Raw genomic sequence first — 20643 nt, 5'->3', positions numbered from 1 at the left:
TGAGCATGTAATGTTAAGTTTTTTCTCAGTGATAACTTCATTTAAAAAGCAGCTGGCAAATGCTTTACTTGAAGTTTCTTGGCTTTGTGGTAGGTAGAGGGTGGGGAGAGGATACACCTTTACTTGTTTGTTTTATAGTAACTTTGGTGACTTGCCCTTATTTAAATGAATGAACATGGGTTGCCTAGCACTAGTTAGTTTATTGCATCCTTGAATGGATTTAACTTTCTTCCCAAATGTCACTTTTTCTGCCACTTTACAAAGGCACTTCTATGATATCTGTTGGTATGCTACAAAAACCTTAGAATAGCAGGTGTAAACAGTTGAGCTTCATTTTAAATGGTTTTAACTGGAAATAACCTATAGTCTCTTCAACACTAATACATGTTAAAATGTAAGCTTCATTGTATCTTTTGGAGTTGTAAAATCTAGAAGGCAGCTGTGCTTAGAATCATTAGGTACCATCCCAGTGAAAGTGTTGTTAACTCCTCAACCTTCAAACAGAGGCACAACACAAATGTAGTAAGGTCCTGTGCTGTTTTCATTCTTATAAAATACATGAATATTCAAGCAGTAGCTGTAACAATTCCTAAAGGTGTATATTAGGTGATTGATTCAATAGATTCTTTAAAGCTGTTGTTTTAGTGAACGATTTCAGAGCTTATTTTGTGCCCTGTGACCATGCTCTGATGGTCCTACAGGGGCTGAAGTCATGTCAATGTGGTGTTCTGTGAAGACAGACCTGCACGGGGCACTGGCAGGATTATGCTGTAAACCAGATATGGGAAGTGATCAGACGTTTGGTTGTCTTTTATGCGTTGTAATTTTGGGAGCAAGGTGAAGGATTATTTTTAATGTACTAGTTCTCAGATTGGTGAAGCGTGGCCCTTATACAAGCAGGTAGAAGACGGGGGGGTTCCATCAGCGTTACTGGCTTGGGAGTCTGCTTCACAGAATCTGGGCCTGAGTGACATTGAGTGGTGGTTTTTTTTTTTTTTTTTTTTTTTTAAAAACCTAGTAAGTGTCTGACAGGCTGTGTTTTGCCCGTCCTGTCAATGAAGTCTTAATAACTGTTGAATAAAGTTTCTATTTCTGGGTGGGTGGAAATTAGGATCAGGACATTTAAGTTACACAAAACTAAAATATTGACTGCTTTATATTACTGCTTTAAAAACCTGTAAAAATGAACTGTAAAACTTTAAATTAAAAAGCAGATTATTTTTTTCAAATTAATAGTTGGTAAAAGGGGAGAACTTTAGTTCAAATTTAACTAATTGCTTTGTGGTATAAGTAAAAATGTTCATAATATACAAAGGATGTTTATGTATTGAGACCTTTTGTTTTCTGACTGCTTTGCATTGTGACTGATTTCAAACATTCAAAAATTATGGTACTTAAAATAGTTCTAAAATGGGTTTAACTTGTGGAAAAATATTAAGTTTTGTTGATTCCCATCAATTTTAAGTTAAGATGTTCTTTTTAACACTTAGTCTTGATGGAAATGAAGAATGAAACCCTGAGATGATGACAACAGCATGTAAATAAAAATGAAATTGTTCTGTAGCTTTCCCACCCAGAATACGTAGTTAGCCTGAAAAATTGTTTCTTGTTTTGTATTACAGAAATAGTATATAACATGTCTAAACATGAAGCAATATACAGGGGAATGTTGTACACTTTTTTTTTTTTTTTTTTCCCCACAGAGGATTCTCTTTTCTTTAGACTTTATCTCTCTGAAAGTTGAAGGAGACCAAACTGATGATAAAACTTTTGCCCAAGTAGGGTGAATAAGTGAATTTTGCGGGGGGGAAGCTAATGCATAATCTGAATTAAAAATATTAGTTACACATTTCGTATTAAGCAAAACATTGTTTTATACCTTTGAAAGGGAGTAATCTTATATAGTATGAGTATAAATTAAGTAATGCAGATGTAACGCTTCTACATAATTGCTTTAATTGTTGGTAAGGCTTTTTGAACATCTGTTGATGCAATAGCTAAATTTTCTGAAACGTGTATTTTGATGAGAGATCATAATGTTTCTGTTAGATCTCTGAAGGGTTGACTAAGTCGCAAGTTGGCTTCAGAAAAGCTTTTCAGTATGCTTAAAAACAATGATTTGTCACTTTACAAAAATCAAAGGTGGTGGAGTAATGCTTATGGCTTAGAGGAAAGTTACCTATGTGTCAATGTAAAACTAGTATTTAATGCTGCAAGTAACACTTAGATCTTTTTAAATACAGATTTAAGTAGTGTATTGTTTTTTAAACTTGTGATAATGTTCAAGACTTAAGTGTTTTTAAGCTTAGAATTTGGCTATCTTAAATCTTTAGTATATAATTCTACAATACTGAATGTATTTAAGATTTTTTTTTTAATGGCTGCCTGTTGATAGCATCCGTTCAAAAAAGTTTTAACTATGTGGCATAGCATGCAGTAATCACTGAATCCAAACAGCTGTATGTTATGCAGGACCAAGTTTAGTAATTCGAAGTGTTTCAAAACTAGCCTTAAAGCTCAAACTGTTCTGAAAGTAAGGCTGTGTTTAAATGAGAATGTCACAATCAAATATATGCCTGTTATGAAAAACTGCATAGGTGCTTTTCATCCAGAATGCTCGTCTAGGAAAGCTGTTAGTTTTCACAACATAATGATAACTTTGCTGTTGTGTTTCTGCTGAAGTTCTTCTGTATCGTCTCTTCTCCCTTCTTGCAACATTTAAATATGGGGGATTGACTTTAAGAATACCATCCTTGTACTTGAGGTTTTGCTCCATACCTGTCTGTGTATCTTGAAAAGTGCAAGGCAAGGATGCGATGAGGGCTTGTAATGGAGCAGTTTACTAATGAACTAGGTCCTTGTACATTTAACCCACTGTGGTAGGTTAGGTTTACTTTAGGCTTGCTTTCCTATTTAGAGAAATACTTAAAGTAAAATGTCATGTTAAGGAAACACGGGTCTGGAGAGATTACTGCTTACATCCTTGGTACTTGTGCTAGGCAGAATCTAGCACAAACTTGGTATTCTCCCCCCTCATGCAGCAAGATGACATGTAATATTGCCAACATAGACTGAGCAGGTACTGTTCATCTAACCGTCCTGTTATGCTAGCCAGCACAGAAATCAGCTTAAAAGTAACTGTTACGCTGCTGATGGGCTCAAAATATACTAAAGCCTCCTTACTTAGGTGAGCATTTTGAGTGTGTGAAGTCAGCTGATGTAAAAGGTCTTGCATCATAGCAACTTGTAACCCTGCAAGGTAATTCTGTTGTTGTCCTTAATAACACAGATTGATCTGGGATGTAAAGTGCTAACAGGAAGCTTAACTTTTCATTTTCTTGATACATCTCTCTTGTCTGCTACTCTGATGAGAAAAAGTATTTTAGTATTTTTTGTGTTGTTTCTGTCAGTAACTTTATCTAATTGCCTTTATTAGTCCCGTTACAACCCAGGGATCACAAACACAGCAACTACAGAAGCATTATGGCATTACCTCACCTATCAGTTTAGCTGCCCCCAAGGAGTCTGACTGCATGCTTACCCAGAAATTAATTGAAACCCTAAAACCTTACGGTGTATTTGAAGAGGAAGAAGAACTGCAACGCAGGTGAGTAAACACTCTAGCAGTGGTTTTCTCCTGTTTTGAGGTTCATGTAGTTGACTATTGAACCCCAAGCATGTTAATGTTCTTTCAGATGCTTTCTTAAAAGCCTAGTGGAATATTAAGCTTGATTTTTCTCACCTTAAGAGAAATATCTCGGAACACAAAGGAATAAAAAATATCTTTAAATTTTGAAGGCAGGCTTACGTATCTTTTTTTTCCCTTCATAACTGTTTTGTTGTAGTGGCCTATACTTTTTTTTTGAATTACGCTTTCTAGAGTTTTTTTTCTCACTATTTCTAGGTGCATGTGTTTTATGAATTGAGGCTGTATTTTGGAAGAGTAGAATTCATATACCTGAAATATATACAGGGCTGGCTTGCTTGCATTTTTTCTGTGCTTAAATCACTTGAATTAATGGAGAAAAATAGTGGGAGTGTTGTAAGAGTGGCTTTATTTCAGTGTGTATATATATAACGAAAACTGTAATTAGATCGGCAATGTTACTGTAGCTGACTTACTGTGTAATCATGTTCAGGGTCTTAAAAAATACTAGTTTGATCTGAGTTCATGACCTGTGATTCTGCTGTTTTATCAATAGGATTCTAATATTGGGAAAATTAAATAACCTGGTAAAGGAGTGGATACGGGAAATCAGTGAAAGCAAGGTATGGTTATATTTTACATGGAACTGCTCATACTAAGACTTCTGTAGGAAGAAAATTCCAAAATATACTCCCAGTCTAAACAGAGTGAATCTTTAATTTGGGGATCAAATTTGAAAAAACAAATAACTACCTTTGTATAGCTGCTTTTGTTTCCAGGCAGCATTACCACTTCAAAGTAAAACTGTGTCAAAGAAGGAAACTCATAAATAATGGAAAAAGTCATGGTAGTAATATTAATTTTCAATTGTTCCTGTTTCTCCCTAGGTAGAATACAGCTTGTCTTCCTGTCAAAATACATTTGTATAGTACTATGTTAACTATATACTTATATCGTTTAGCTTTTTGAAGCAGTGCTAGATCTTAAAATGGACTTTTTGTAGCTTTATGGTCTGTGGCCTTTTTCTCTCTATGTTAGTTTTGTAGACTCGTAATAATAATAGTAGTGTTTTTGCGAGGTTGTAGTCCTCCCCACCCCTACACACACCTTTTTTTGAATGATTGTAGACTTGTATAAATGTAAAGCTATAAGTGGGTTTTTTAGGGGTAAATCCATGATTTTTTTTTTTTAAGCTGTTTTGCTTGGAGTATGTTTAGGATTGTATTTCTTCTGTACACTTCTCTTTTGAAATGGGAATTTATATGTGACCAAGATTCTATGCAGGGGTGACCCTACTGTCATTTGAATATTTATATTTGAAAACAAAATAGTAATGGTATCTTGACTGGTGTAAGAGTGGAAACTGCTTAAGTTAATTCAATATACATATAATTAATTTTCAATTTGTTTTTATCTTTTGTTGTGTAACCATGAATGTAGGGCTTCAGGTTTTAAAATTGCATCCCATTATGAAAGGGTAACTGTCTTTGCCCATGGTACTGTGGATTCAAGAGTTTTTTGAAGGTACAAGTCTAGGAACTTTGACAGATGTTCCTCAAAAGTTTTAACATAAAAGAAAAGACTGGGTTTGGGAGAGGTATTTAAATAATGTAGTATGGGTGTCTCTGTAAGTAATTTAATAAACACTGATAAACACTGTAAATAGTATTATTTTGTGGTTCTAAATTGGAATCCATCATTGATTTCTAAGTCAGTCTGATAAAGCAACACATTTTTAATGTCTGTAATATTTTAAAGCTGTTGCACCAGAAGCGTAGAACTGCTGGAACAATTACCAGGTTTGAGGCAGTAATGTATAATGTAGTTGAAATGTTGCAAATAGTTCTCAAGTGGCAAACGTACCTCTCTTTTCTGTAAATACTAAGATTATTATTTCAGTGGTAACTACATCTTAAACAACAATTTTGTGGAATACTTTTCCGTTTGTTTTAAAATAAATTTTGTGCTGTTATAACTTTGAAAAGTAAAATAACCAATTTTATTTGCTCCATTTAGAATCTTCCACAGTCTGTAATAGAAAATGTTGGAGGAAAAATTTTTACATTTGGATCCTATAGATTAGGGGTTCATACAAAAGGTAACACTTTTATTATAAAACTCATGTGTTTGAGCTAGTGATGTATCTGTAAATGTCACACTTAAATAACAAAACATTCCTGACTTTTGAGGTGATGTTAGGATTTTATGTGTTTGATTTTGGGGTTGGTTTTGTTTTTTGTTTGGGTATTGTGGTTTATTTAATTTTTTTTTTCTTAGTTGTTTTGGTTGGCCATCTCCAGTCTTCATTATAAATAAGAAATATGTTCCTATATTACGTTTTTGTCATGGGTTGGGAAACAAACAAAAAAGTTGTAAAATACTGAAAAATAGAGAAAGTTGTATACTTGGATTCTGATGGTTTGTTCTTTGAATATTACTACAAGTCTTCCACAATTGGAAGAAGGATGTATGTATTCAGTATGCTTAATGGCCATTAACGTTTTTTTTTTTTATTTGGGTTGACTTAGTATTCCCAAAGAAAAGTCATTCTATAGGAAGAGAAATTAAATTTTCCTGTTCGGTTTCAAAAAAAATTCTAGCTATTGCTGGCATTTCACGCTTGTGAAGTGTAACTTCTGTTAATAAACAATTTCAGGTGCTGATATTGATGCTCTCTGTGTTGCACCAAGACATGTGGAAAGAAGTGATTTTTTCACATCATTCTATGAAAAACTGAAACAACAAGAAGAAGTCAAAGATCTGAGGGTATGTGAACTACCTGATACAGCTAGCTGAACTGATAATGCTGAAAAATCAATAGGGAAAGATGATGCATCAAACAAGTAAATATAATTTTACTGTTAAAGCTTGCAGTGGATTTTCAGTTAACCTGCAGCAAAACCTATCACCATAGCTGAAATAAATAGAGATTCTTCCAAGCTTTCACTGTTTCCTCTTGAGACAGTAGTTTAAGTACCTGGATGGCAGAATGATCTCCTAGCATCTATGTTAGTATTGCAAAATTTCTGCTTGCTGTCTAGCAGCAGGCAGATGCAAATGTGTTAGCTTGAAAAAGATCAGGACTGAACTTATATGTTCCTAATGAAGACTTTAAAGTATACTGTTATGTTGCTATTTTTATAATTTCATGTTTATAGAAACAGTTAGTGGTTGATATTAACTAAACTTTATATATTGGCTGTCAACTGTGCATTTTCAATGGAAGTTGTTTTTAGTATGTCTCAGTGTTAGATGCTTGTGCAAGATTTTTAGTATGTAGACATGAAGATTTCCCTTGTAGGAATAGAAGACACACTGGTATACAGTATTTTGTTTCTATTTTTTATACCTGAATGATATCATACCTAAATGGCAAGCCCACTAGGTCAGCTGCTGGGAGCTTTAATCTTCTTGCTGTTGGCTCAGAGTAAATTTTTTCTGCTGCAAGTCTTTTTTAGATTAAGATAGTTGGGTGGCAAAACTTAAACTTTGTTTAGTTTGGTCCTGCTCCCATAAAAAAAATACAACTGCAACTCTTCCACTCTGTGCATCCTTGTAGTTGGTAACTACCAGTGTAGTGCAAACATCTGGTGGTAATACTGTATGTACTGAAACAACTGTTTTGAATGCTTTATTATCTGAACACTTTTAGTAATGTTTATATCCACGTGCTATAATTGTGAGCATTCTGATTTTCAGATTTCCAGTTAACTTTGATGTAAACTGTAGCTAACTCAAGCTAATGTAGTTCATTTAGCAGCAAGGTAGATAAATGTACGCTGTTTGGTGTAGCTCTGCAGTGGTGCAAATAACCTTTAGATCAGGGTGTCATAACACTTCATTCCAGCTAGATCTAAGGAAATTTGTACTTCTCCCATGTTTGGGGAACCTAGGTTGGCTCTAGTGAGTGACTCTGAGAGATTTGTGAGCTTCTGATTTTGCTTAGGATCCATCCTACCAACCCGTAACATTAAGGTAACCTTAACTAAGGTTAAGTGCACGAAGTAGTGGTGTTGTCGTCTCCTCTTAAGAACTAGAATATTCTTAGAACAGTGTTTGGCTTGTGGCAGTTCCTGTTTCTTATTGAGAGGTATGCAGTCGTCTTTGCTTCTGTGAAAGAAGTGCTCTGCAAATCTGCATTTAGTTCAGATGCCAGTTCAGGAAGGTGGTATTCCTAGCTGATTGCATAGTAGACATCAAGTTTCGTGGTTTTGTTGTGGATGTTGTTTGTCAAAGGACCTTAATAATAACCACATCTAGAAAAGATGCTTGAGCTCTGGAGACTGGTGACTTGCAACTGGTTTAGATGAAGTCAGACTGCATAGCTGCACAATTGTCATATTGTAATTTCTCATAAAAATACTCACTGCAGAAACAGTAGAAGAGACCTCTTGGAGTAAGAATACCCATAGGCTGACCTTAAAATACTGAGATGCTGTGGGGAGTAAAAGATGCTGGGTCATGTTCTGCTTGTATTGAGAGAAAGAGTTGGACATGGAGGTAATATCAGAGCTGGTTGGTATGCGTTTGGGTTCTAGTTAACATCTAGACAGCTCTAGCACTTGGTGGATCAGTGCTTACTGCATAAATTCTCAATGGTGGAGAAAGACATCACTGACAAAAATCGAACTGAAAACAGAAAATCATCTCTGCATAAATAGCGTTTCATCATGATTGTTTAGACCTGCTAGCTATTGCTTGTAAATGTTCTTCTCTGTACTGAAAAAATATTATTTTTTTCCCCCAGGCTGTTGAAGAAGCTTTTGTCCCCGTTATTAAACTTTGTTTTGATGGAATAGAGGTAAAGATCACATTTTATTTTATTTTGTTTTGGTAGAACATGATTAAAACAGTTTTCAAGATCTCCATATCTTTTGTAGTATCCATTAACATGAATGCTATTAAAGTGACTCCTAAGTTCACACCCAAGTCTTTGAGAACAGTCCTCAGTTGTGTAATTTAAAGTAGGCCTTTAAGACTGAACCACGTCTTTCTTGATGTACTTAAAAGCTGCGTGTAGAATACCTTCCTGTTTTTCTTTAGGCGCTGCTACCCACTGGTGTTGATTAGCTCACTGACCTGTAGAGTGCCAGTATTGGCATTATTAAGACTTAACATTTAATAGAAATTCATAAGTAATGTGGCTTCAGTAATTTTTTGGCTGCTCATGGTTAACTGTCCAAACCTTAAATTCATATTTGCTTCAGTATCTTATACTATAGGAAGTTTTGCCATCTTTGATCTGTTCTCAAAAAGGCATTGTGGAAGGCAAACTGGGTATCCCCTTTGTCCTCATCTCTTCAGATGTCTGTAAACACTTGACTAAAACAGTGGCTTGAGTGCCTGTAGCCTGATGGCTCGATCGGCTGCCTTGGAGTGATGAACTGGCTTAACTTGATATTGACCATTTTGTGAAAAGTTGCTGAGAAAACAGGAACACTGCTTTCAAAAGATACTCTGTTACAATCTTCCTTAGACTGTTTTACAGTCAACCTGTCATGTTTTCTTAGTGACAAGACAAAAACATAGGAACTGTTCATACACAAAGTTTAACAGACATGTAGCTGGATTATGTCAGCCAGTAACTGGTGGGTATAAGAAGGGTACCTGCAGTGGGGGAAGAGTTCCCATGCTAATCTTTTGACATATGACATGATTTGAAGAGCTATAGTATTGTACACAAGACTGGACAGTTCCTTCTTTCCCAGTTTGAGTTAAATCTCTGCCTTGCAATTATAATGGTCATTTGTTAGGGTACTGGCAGTTTTTGAGTCTCAGGAAAATGAACCACACACTTTGCTGTCATCCATCCAGCTTTACTTATTTGTAGTTTCACTGACATTTGTGTCAGTTGACACTAGGAACGTTTCTCTTGAGAGTCTGTTCACATAGCTTAGGTATTCATTGCAAATACTAAAACTTGCCATAGGCATCCTCTGGTTAGTCTGGGTTTTGTATGTTTTTCTCAATTGTTTACATTCAAGCCAGTGTTGTCTCTCCTTTTTTTAAAATGAAATTCAAAATGCAAGTCTAAATAGGGAAATAAAATGATTATCTGCTGAAGGGATAGTATTTTCTTGCTCTAATACAGTAATTTATGATGGGTACTGATGGTTTAGGTTTATGAGCAAGACCTGACCCATGTTGTTGGCAGTACATGAGAGTTCTCTTGTCTGGAACACTAACTTACTTTAAGCACTCTTTTTATATATACAAGTGTTGTTAGGCCACAATCTCTGATGACTCTGATTGTGCCAAGTATGTGAGCATCAGAAGACTTCAATATTTCTTTTCCTAATCCAGGCAAGAGGTGTCAGAAGTTATTCCCTCTGTAAAGAAAACCTTAGAACTGAGGAAGAGGACTTTAGTTTTGTGGTGATCCTGTCAGTTAAACTTCAGAAGTTTCTGCCAAAACCAGTTTTTTCATATGTGTTTTATGTTCTTGCTTAAAATAAACAAGAACCTTCTTGATACTGCTTTTGTTCTTCCCTCCCCCCTTCCCCCCTAGAAAAAGTATATATGTGATATAGCACAGGCTATTCATTTCTTGATTTGAAAAATCCTTTTATTGTCAATGAACTTTGAATCTTTAGAGGTGCTAGAGTTTCTGGAGATCAGAATAGAACTGCAAGCTGAAGTTAATTTTGAACTTGTTTTACACTGAACATTGAAGAGTAGCACTTCTATCTTAAGTAGAAGCTTGTTGGACAAAATGTTGTTAAGACCAGTTATTAAAGACTTTAAAATCAAAAGTCCATTGGATACTTCAGAAATTACTTTTTTTTTTGAGAAGTGCTTCATAGTTTAAAACAGATGTTTTAAGTTTTGAGCACCTACAAATAGTTCTTCATTTTAAGATACCTTCAGCATTGTTTTATCTGCAAGAGAATTTTAATGTAACCAAACCTGTTTTGTTATTGGTGCAATACCACCAGGTATTTCATAGTCTTGTATGTGAAGCATTTATTAGTTTGTCATGATTAAAAGTCTCATCTCATAAAGGGGGCTTGTTGTGCAGCCCAGCTGTGGATGTGCACTTGATATTCTCATCATGACTGACTGATGCCTAATCTAAGACTAGAAAGGCAAACTGACTTCTCTGCTCTGTGTAATGTCCTTGCTGTGGGTGGGACAATGTAAAATTCTAGTTCAGTGTTGAGTAGTATCTGAGATGTTCTTGACCTAGAAAAACTATGACAACAAATTATTGCAGAAGTAATAGCAAAGAAATTTGACATGATTTCAAAATTTACGTAAGTTCGTACACTTGCTCAGTAGCTTGCTGAATTTTGTAGCTTCCTGTTTTCTGTGATCAGATACGTAGACTTTTCATAAATACTGGTCCTATACTGATGCAGCTAGTTGCATGTGTGCGTTACATTGCTAGATGGGAAAGGTCTCCTACTTTTTGTGTAATTCAGTGATAATTTTGAGACTGCTTAGGTTAAAACTAGATTACGTTTTGACCACTTGCCCTGACATAGTAAAATTGTGTATTCCAGACCTAGAAGTGGTGCTCGTTCCCAAATGATTTTTATTTACACTGACAATTGACAATAGCTTTTATGTGTGTGCTGGTATTGATTGTAACGTGTGTTTTATCCTCTTGGAATAGGAGCCATAAGATTGATGAAGCATCTGAAAGGGTTTCTTTTAATGTCTGTGCAGGGTGTTATTATGTACTGTTTAAAGATAGTCTTTGTACTAGAAAGACTACTGTTTTTATTAGTAAATGTGATGAAAATGGGTTGCGGACTTAACTGTACAGAAGCAAGAACAATTTTCTAATACCATGCCTCTCTGTTTTTTTTTTTTAAGATTGACATTTTGTTTGCAAGATTAGCACTGCAAACTATTCCTGAGGACTTAGACCTACGAGATGATAGCCTACTTAAAAATTTAGACATTAGATGCATACGAAGTCTTAATGGTATGTATATACAGGTTTGCATATGAAGGTCTTGTCTAATCTTTCAATAAATATTTTTAATTGTTTGATACAGTAGTTTGGTTGTGGACTTGACTGAAAATACAGCAACTCCATATCTGGAAATGCATAGCCAGTTTTATATACCTTGTTTAGAGGGAAGGGTTGTTTCTTGTTAGCCAAAGTTCTGTAAAATTTTTTCTTTTCTTTGGATTGTAAATGGTGCTGTCTAGAAATTAATGGGACTTGCAAGACTTTTGTATTGAGCACTATCTGTTTCTATAAATAAAATGTGTGCATGTTTTTTAATTTGTTTGTGTTCTAATATCTATAAATGTACACAAAATTGCTTCAGTGATAAAATTGGGATGTTAAAATACTGTCAGTTTGAGGTTAGGTCTTCAGTAGCTTGTGTAAGCCTTAACTTTTCTATAATACCACAGCTTAAAAAATTGTTATTTATGTACAGGATGGTAGGGGATTTAGCTGCCTGTATGTAACTTAGCAGGGAAGAGAACATACGAGAGATCACCAATTTTGGTTATGAGCTGAAAATGTGATAACTTGAGATTGCCACAATGACTAGCACTGTTTTGTGAAACTCAGATTTGTGTAGTCTCAAATTCATACTTGTCTCTTACTTGCTTTGAAAAGAACTCCTGGTCTTAGATAATGATTGTCTTGCAACCAGCTCTCTCAAACAATTCAGTGACAATGAACAACTACTTATTCTTGATTAAAAAAAAAAAATAATAAAGCAGTTAATATTGTCATTTGTAATGTCATTCTTAAGCCTGAAAATACCCCATCAAAGTAATGATACAACTTTGTGTTTAAAAACTATTCTTTCTAGCCTGTTCTCGTAAATTCAATCAAAGCTTTTACATAAAATTTTCAGGGTTTTTAGTTTGTAGTTCCATGAAGGCTCCTTTTTTTAATTTTTCTGTGTGTTCTGTCCTGTAACACCAGAACTTAAAACTTGTTTCTTAAACAGCATGCATGAGTTGTCTGCCTGAGTGCTGCTGTAAAACAGTAAAAAGAGGGGGGGGGGAATGTTAAGCTTTCTAATCCAAAACAAGTGATCAAAATAAGGAATTAGTTTCTAGCGTGCTCATCTAAAAAGCCTGGTGGCTTTGAAGCTGGGGGAGGGTAAGCAAGCAGAAAAACTTTGGAGGCAGCAAGTGTAATGGACTCTTTTTCTTTTTTTCTTTGGCAGGTTGCCGGGTAACCGATGAAATTCTGCATCTAGTACCAAACATTGACAACTTCAGGTTAACACTGAGAGCTATCAAACTGTGGGCAAAACGTAAGCAGTTTTATTCCAAAATTTGTGAAGTTTTCATTAACTCACATGTTTACTGATAACTCTTTTGTCTCTTTCCTTCTCAATCCACAGGCCACAACATCTATTCCAATATACTAGGTTTCCTTGGCGGTGTTTCCTGGGCTATGCTAGTAGCAAGAACTTGCCAGCTTTATCCAAATGCAATAGCATCAACTCTTGTACATAAATTTTTCTTGGTATTTTCTAAATGGTATGTGTTTTTTTTAAATTTAGATTACACTAAAATAAAATTGTTTGTAGACACTGAATTTTAGTCCTGTTTTTATGGTATCGTTTTCAGCTGTTACTAGATTAAGATGGTAGTTACGGGCTTTGTTTTTGCTGCCAGAAAATTGTTACCTTGAGGTTTCCAGTAAGTCATCCAACATATCTTGCTCTTGAAGTATCCAAAACAAAACCACCCATGTTTTATTTAAAATTGTCTTAAGTATTTGTTGTAACTCAACATTACTTGTCAGTTAAAATACTTATATAGCGCAAAATAAGAGCAGACACCCCAAAACTTAGTCTGTGAACCTTCAAATACTGAGATAATGGGAAAAGGAGGTATGTCAGTATGTGGTTGAGGCACATAGCCTAAATGCAGTTTAGGAGAATCAGTGACAAAAGTGGGAGTTTTAATCTTGTCAGTGTGGAGACATAGGTGTTTTCAGATTAAATATGATTTCATATTCCTGAGCTGGTTACCTCAGAAAGGTGGTTTGAATAAAACTGATGAGAACAACGGGAGCATTCCAAGTAAACTTAGAATGAATGGGACAAAAGCGTATTTTGCAGATTACAAGTGAATACTGTTTTTCTTGAAAGAAAGCGTATCTGGATACCTGTAGTCTTCATGAAACATTGACAGGTTTTAAGAGTAATTTTACCAAGCAGTTGCTTTACTTCCAGTGTAGTGCTGCCTTAACATGAAGGTAACTTCCACAGTTTCACTCTCTTGAATCCGTAGGCTTTATAGCAGGGGTCCTCAAACTACGGCTGGCAGGCCAGATACGGCCCCCCAGGGTCCTCAGTCCGGCCCCCAGTATTTGCAGAACCCCCCCTGCCCCCCCCCCCCCCCCCCCCCCCCCCCCCCGCGGGGGGTTTGGGGGGAAACCAAGCAGCCGCAGATGGCTGCCTGCCACTGCATCCGTGCACCAGCCCCCTGGTTAAAAAGTTTGAGGAACCCTGTGTTACAGCCTCTGAGGTACCTAGTGTTTAGTAATATTTTACCATGCTAAGCTAATAGAGGAGAACTGGTTGCAAGCGCTGTTTAATGTGTTCCTCATACTGCTGTCCATTTTATATGTGCATAGTACAGGAGCATTAATCTGCAAATACAAAGAGATTAACTGACTTTTACTCTTTGTAGGAAGATAACTTTATTCATGGAAGTAGAGACGACTTGACGAACAGAAGTGTTACTTTTTTTTAGTGTTTCATTCATGGGTTTATTTAATCTTGATTTGTATTTTTTTTTAATACATACGCTTTTAGTGATGCTATAATGTTGTAATCATGCTGGCTGTTTCTTTAGTTTGTCCATGAAACGGCTAGCTTGAAGATGGACCCAGTGTCAATCTTCATAGAAGAATTTCTGTTTGATAGGTATATTTTAAGAAGAATTTAGAGATTAGTAATCTAAATCAGTGGTTATAAAGCTTCAAGACTACAGAAAATTCATTGTTCTGATGCTCTGGAGGAGCTAATTACAGCTGTATTGTAGTTCAGCAATACAGCTTATTTAAACAACCCCAGTTAGACCAGCTTAATCTTGAGGAAATGATGCTTTACCTTGAGAGCAGAGTTAAGGATCGCATTCAGAAGTATTGTTTGTTGAACGTACATGGTTGTATCCAATAGTCTTATTCAGTGCTACAATCTTTTTGAACAGGGAATGGCCAAATCCAGTGCTATTGAAACAGCCAGAAGAATGCAATCTTAATTTGCCTGTATGGGACCCAAGGGTTAGTGTATTATTTTTTCCCCTATAAGTCACTTTGTACGATAAATTCAGTTGCTCTAAAGAATCCTAGGTGAGCTTCATTTTGGGTTTATTAAACTTAATATTTTGGTATTATGTCTTCTTTATAAGTAACCTTTAGGTGTGGAACAAAGTTTCATTTTCTAAACTGACTGCTTGAAGCACACTTGCTGAACAATGTACTTTTTCTCCCAAGTTTTGCAATACATGATCTTAATAAATATTCAGCATAATTAGATATAGACAGTAAAGCAGTGCCTTTTTAAAAAACTGCTTATCTTAAAATGGGTTGCATCTGACTTAAGACGAGTTACTTTTGCAAGTATATTAAATTCAATTCGGTGCAACAGTCAGAGCTGGATGGGTTTGGGTCCATATAGTTGTAGTTGTGTTTTCGTCTTGGATAAAAGAAGATCGTAACTTGAAGTCTTTAAGTTCTTTTTATAATATTTGATCTCCACCTTTGTAGCAATTAAATTAAGGACACTGAACATCATTGCCCTTCAGGCAGTCAGTAAAGCAGCTTGCACAACTCTCATTCTGAGGTTTCAGTAGGGCGTAAGGTGAAGATGTTCGATGCTGCTCTGTCAATCTTAGAATAGTTGGTGTTCAACTAACCTTTTTTTGGTGAATAGTGTAAGCACCAGAGGTTGAGTTGTACCTGCTTTTGTACTTAAAATCTGGTTTTTTGGGCAAAAGTCCACATTTAAATAATGTGAGACAGTTGAAAAAGTGTTCTCGAGTCTTAACTGTTATTCGTGGGGTAGGGCATTTGAGGTCAGTGTGTGATGGGAACTGTCTGTTGTAGTAGCCAAACAAAGTGGGGTAAGGGTTTTATCTTTAATTTACAGTCTACAAGTTTTTTACGCTGATCCTATTTTAAATGTGTTTTTGCGCATGTGTGTTTTGTCCCTTCTCTTTTGTTTCCCTGTGTGCGGTTTAATAAAAGATACATTAATGCAAGTGATGCTTCTGTCAGGTGGTTTAGAGCCTCTTGTCTTAAGCTGGCTCTTTATTTTCAGTAGTGTTACAGAAATAAAGTATAAAATATTTTTTGCAAGGTCTGAAGACAGTCATTCTTCTGAAGATGCTCATGTGGTGTGATGTAATCACAAGCTAATTTCTATTGAAGAGAGAAATTGTTCTATTCAGTTGGTATTTCTGGACTTAGAAATGCCTGCAACTTGACCATGATGTGCTGACAGGTTACAGCCCTCCCACATCACTGTGGTTCAGAATGGTGTCCTTTGTGAAGGCGTTATCCTTGTTTTCTAAACTTTGTCTGAACTGTTGGTAATTTATTTGGCCTGATATCTAAGGTCTCTTAGAACTTAACTGTTGTAGTAAAGGGAGAAATCCAAATTTGTTAACTCATGTGTATGCTTGAAGAAAACTGATTGGCTGTTGTTATATATAGGTAAACCCCAGTGATAGGTACCATCTTATGCCTATAATTACACCAGCATACCCACAGCAGAACTCTACCTACAATGTGTCCGTTTCTACACGGATGGTCATGGTTGAGGAATTTAAACAAGGTAAGTATTATCTTATGCTCTCTCTCTAAATGTTTGCAAACAGATTTAAAATAGTTCCATCATGGGTATGCTTTGTGAGGGGGAGGTGGGAGGGTGTTAAATAGCTTCTTGACATGACGCTCTTCTGAGGGAGGTAGAACGTGGCCTGTTAGCTTATGTGGCTTAAAGTTCTATATTAAGTAGAAACTTCTGGAGGTCTGTCCTTCACTCCTGGAAACTGGGGGTAATTAATAAGAATGCCTTGTGCTCTGAAAATGAGAACTAATGGTACAATATCTTTTTTGTTTATTTTAGTGGGTTTAGATCGTGTCATGCCACATGGAAGAATAGCGTAGTAGTCCCACTGTACGGCCATTTCTAGGCCTAATATAAAACAATATACTTGATCAGAGATGAGTCCTCTAGATTTATCCTAGTAATCTACTTAGGTAATTATAGTAGATAAGAGATGATGTTATCAAAGCAAGGAGTAGACTTGACACGGAGAGCCACTGCCAGTAGCACTCGGACAGAGCAGTAGCTTATTGTCTCCCTGTTTCTTTGCCCTGTACAATGTCTTGCACAAGAGATGATTCAGTTACTGTAAAGAAGTAGTTCTCTTATCTTCGCACTGAGTAGTTACTGTGGCATACACAAAAGATTAAATTGAGCTATGTTATGCTGCAAAGCAAAAACACCATTAGTCTGATCGTTTAACATACATTTCTAAATGTGTTTTATTGATGTTCTTTTTAATAATATGATTTGGTATGACTGGAATATAAAGCTTATTGATAAATTCCTTTAAAGGGGGGAAATAATTTGTAGTAACCTTTGCTAAGTTAATAAGCTGTTTTTACTCTGGGTATTAAACTGTATTTTAAAAAAAAAAAGTTTAAATTTTTTTTATAATTTAGGTCTTGCTATCACAGATGAAATTTTGCTGAGTAAGGCAGAGTGGTCCAAACTTTTTGAAGCTCCAAACTTCTTTCAAAAGTACAAGTATGTATTTTATAGCATGGCAGAATATTTTAAGTTTTATCAGTTAAAATATCTAATGATGCTCTGTAGCACAGGATCTTAAATATGCATACGTTAAACTTCTTGGAAGTGTTTTGTTAGGATCTTTTAATATAGAGGGGGAGTAAATGCACTATTGTCCTTTCTCTTAGAGAATTAATAATTTTGTCAGATACCTTTTTTTTTTGTCTTTAGCATGCATTTCAGAAACCTTTTAGTCCCAGACCATATACTTAGAATGTCACCAGTTAGTATGCTAATGTCACAATTAGTATGCTACTAGTAAAATTGAAGACATTTCTGTTGGTCAAACCAGCTGATGTGTTCTTTAGTGGTGTCAGTAAGCATTCTAAAAATGGGTCTTGCCTCCCAGGAAACAAGATATTAAAAGAACCAGTTCTGAAGGTCAACATTTAAGATGAATACGTACTTGAAACTGTATGTTTTCTTCTGTCAATATAGTCAACAGTTCACTGATAATAAAAGATATTTTTGCAATTGTGTTGACTAACTGCCAGATGTACTAGTTATTACTAGATCTTTTTCCATTAAAGCTTAAGGCTTTTGGCTCTTTATTAATACTCTTTCACACTGAGCTTCTCTAATTTTGTGATGTCTCTAAGGGAAATACTGAAGTTCACACTTCACATATTTAGGGTTTCTAGTAATATGCTTGTGGGGCAGAAGCTTGTTAAATGTATATGAACTTGCTGAAAGTTGTATTTTTACAATAAATATGGATTATTAAAATACGGACTACATCTTCTTTGCCCTCAGTTGAAATTGGAGACCCATTTTTCTTGAATCAAGATCAAATATATTTTACACTTGTTTCTGTGTTGGGTGGTTGGTTGGTTATGTACTAATCTAAACAAGACTGAAATATACAGTTCCCCCATTAAAAGAGACTGATGACCTTCATAATGTGTCTGTGTTTTGTTTCTATACCTTTTGCATGATAAAAGCTTTAAAACATTTGGATGGCTTTTATGTTGTACCTTGGAGGTTAAGTTTGAAAACACGTAAGAGCACTGTAAAGTTATGTTTTTTTGAAGTTAAAAATGGGTGGCAGACAAATCAGTTTCTGCTCAAGAGGTTGCTAATAAGTTCCCTAGTACATTTCCTTTGTTTCTTTAAAAACTAGGAAAATATAGGAAACGCTAAATGTCATTTGAAATAATCTCCATTTTAATACAGCCTTTTGTGTTATCAGCTTTAGCCATTTTATCAGTTTTAATAATAAAAGCTTCTCTTGCCAACATTAAATATCCAGATTTTGTATGTTTTGCACAAAATGTCTTTGCTTGAATTATTTTTTTAAAACTATGGTATAATATTATGGAGCCTGCTTTAAATTACCCAAGGTTTTCTATGTTTTAGGTTAGTAAGTTAATTTAAAGCTTTGGTTAGTAACCTCTACAAAATAAAATCATTGTATTGCAGTCATCAGTATGCAATAAATGTGCCTCTTGGTCAGATCATCTGAAAGCTAGATGTTTTGGATTTCCCCCCCCCTCCCTGCACTGTCCTTTAAATTGTAGATGCCTTGACTTGTTCCTGCTGAAAATCAAAGCAATGTGTTCTCTGCCGGTTAAGAGAAGATCTAATCCTGGCTATGAGACATACTTTTAAAAAGTTTTCTTTTCTGAAAGCATAGCTTTTGGTAATCAGTATTGCTCTCAGTGGCAATTAGTTTCTAAACATCTGTGTTGATTGTAAACACTTTTGACTTGTAAGCAATGTTTAAAATAAACTTTAGTGATGTGTGACTAAGGAAATCTTGAGACTACTGCATACCTGCATGGCAGGAGTAGGTTAGAAATTGGGAGAATGGAGAAATCTCTTTTTTATTTATTTTCGTTATTTTTACAATGTCAACAATTACTTGGAGTTAGGGAGTTGTGTTACCTGCCCTTCATATAGGTTTAATTTTTTCAGATTGGGGGAAAACAGCAACAAAGAACATACACTTGCTGGATATGGCGTTTTACAGGGAAATGACAAGAATAATTTCAAATGGATATAACATGAATATGAATTGTTAGATGAGAATGAAATTACTAGAGCTTAAAACCAAAGGAGAAGTATGGTGATGCGGGAAATAACACTCATTTAATGACTTTTAGGATTTTGGTTCTCTGTTATAAATATCCTGCTAAATAAGTAGAATTTAAACATACCTTTTTAAAAAGGTACTTTGAACTCTTGGCTTTGGTAGTTCTTTATCGAAATCACTGGACAATTTGAAGTGTAAATCCTGGACCACTTAATAGAGAAAACCTGAAAGGCACATGTTCAGGTGTTCTCAGTTTTTTCAGAAATTAGTATGACTCTTAAAAATAATTTGGTTTTTTGTAGGTAAAGATGTTGATGGTGTAAGACAATTCCATAATATCTACATTAGGTTATTTTTATGAAAAATGTAGTGATGACAGGGAGACAGTGGGAGAGAAACAGCACCAGTTTCTAAAAGAAAAAAAACCAAACCACCAAAAACTGAACCACCCCCCCCCCAAAAAAAAACCAAAAACCCAAACCAAAAAAACCCCAAACACCCTGCATCAAAAAATCACCATTGAGAAATAGAAGCTTAACTTCAGATTTATTTTTTTTTTATCATGAAGTAATGGATACTTCTGAATTAGTTGTGTTCTTTGTGGTAGAATTATGAATGAAGAACTGATAACAAATCTTTGTAAAATTTAGCAGCGAGACCTTAGACTCTAAGTTAATGTCTTAAAATAGCACAAGCTGTTAAAATTTTTTACTGAACATGGCAATAACAGATTTCCAGTGATTAATTCCCTCTCCACACTGTTTAACAGTTGGGGGTGGCGGGAGAAATTGCACCTTTCCCTTTTCTTTCAGCTAGTGCTATCTGAGCAAATATAGCTAATCATTATACTTATTTTCATAAATAAGGCTTAGGGTTTTCTTCTGTGTGCCCACCAGCTAGTTGAGACTTCTAGACATAGCCAAATTAATTACCTTTTTCAGTTGTTCTTTAGAAGCTTGTTTCAAAGAGCTGTTTTTAATAAGTAGCTGGAAAATTCATTTCTCCAAATACTTCCAGATTTGAGATTTGTCTCTTTCAGTTTTGTACGGTTAAAAACAACAAAAAGCTTGAATTGTCTTCCCTACTAAATGAACCATTCTGCAAGTGTGTGTGATATGTATGATGTAGGGATATTAAGGGCAATGGTGCTCCCTGGTAGAAGTTCATAT

The 20643-nt window shown here is 35.4% G+C and overlaps 1 protein-coding gene across 9 annotated transcripts in view; it reads left to right on the top strand.

The window, feature by feature from the left end:
* PAPOLA (poly(A) polymerase alpha) overlaps positions 1–20643 on the top strand; it is a 44655-nt gene that overhangs the window by 5515 nt on the left and 18497 nt on the right. For 8 of the 9 annotated variants that reach the window (XM_040599666.1, XM_040599665.1, XM_040599669.1 and 5 more), the window contains exons 2-12: positions 3437–3607; positions 4203–4269; positions 5663–5744; positions 6303–6412; positions 8394–8447; positions 11465–11576; positions 12790–12879; positions 12970–13108; positions 14792–14864; positions 16299–16419; positions 17316–17400. In XM_040599666.1, coding sequence (XP_040455600.1) covers positions 3437–3607; positions 4203–4269; positions 5663–5744; positions 6303–6412; positions 8394–8447; positions 11465–11576; positions 12790–12879; positions 12970–13108; positions 14792–14864; positions 16299–16419; positions 17316–17400 — 1104 coding nt within the window. Of the gene's footprint in view, positions 1–3436; positions 3608–4202; positions 4270–5662; positions 5745–6302; positions 6413–8393; positions 8448–11464; positions 11577–12789; positions 12880–12969; positions 13109–14791; positions 14865–16298; positions 16420–17315; positions 17401–17791; positions 18169–20643 lie in introns of those variants that run through there. The other variant, XM_040599672.1, reaches the window with a different exon arrangement.

This window comes from Falco naumanni, chromosome 7 (assembly GCF_017639655.2).
Source record: "Falco naumanni isolate bFalNau1 chromosome 7, bFalNau1.pat, whole genome shotgun sequence".
In the NCBI taxonomy this organism is placed as follows: Eukaryota; Metazoa; Chordata; class Aves; order Falconiformes; family Falconidae; genus Falco; species Falco naumanni.
This window is presented reverse-complemented; position numbering and strand designations above follow the sequence as displayed.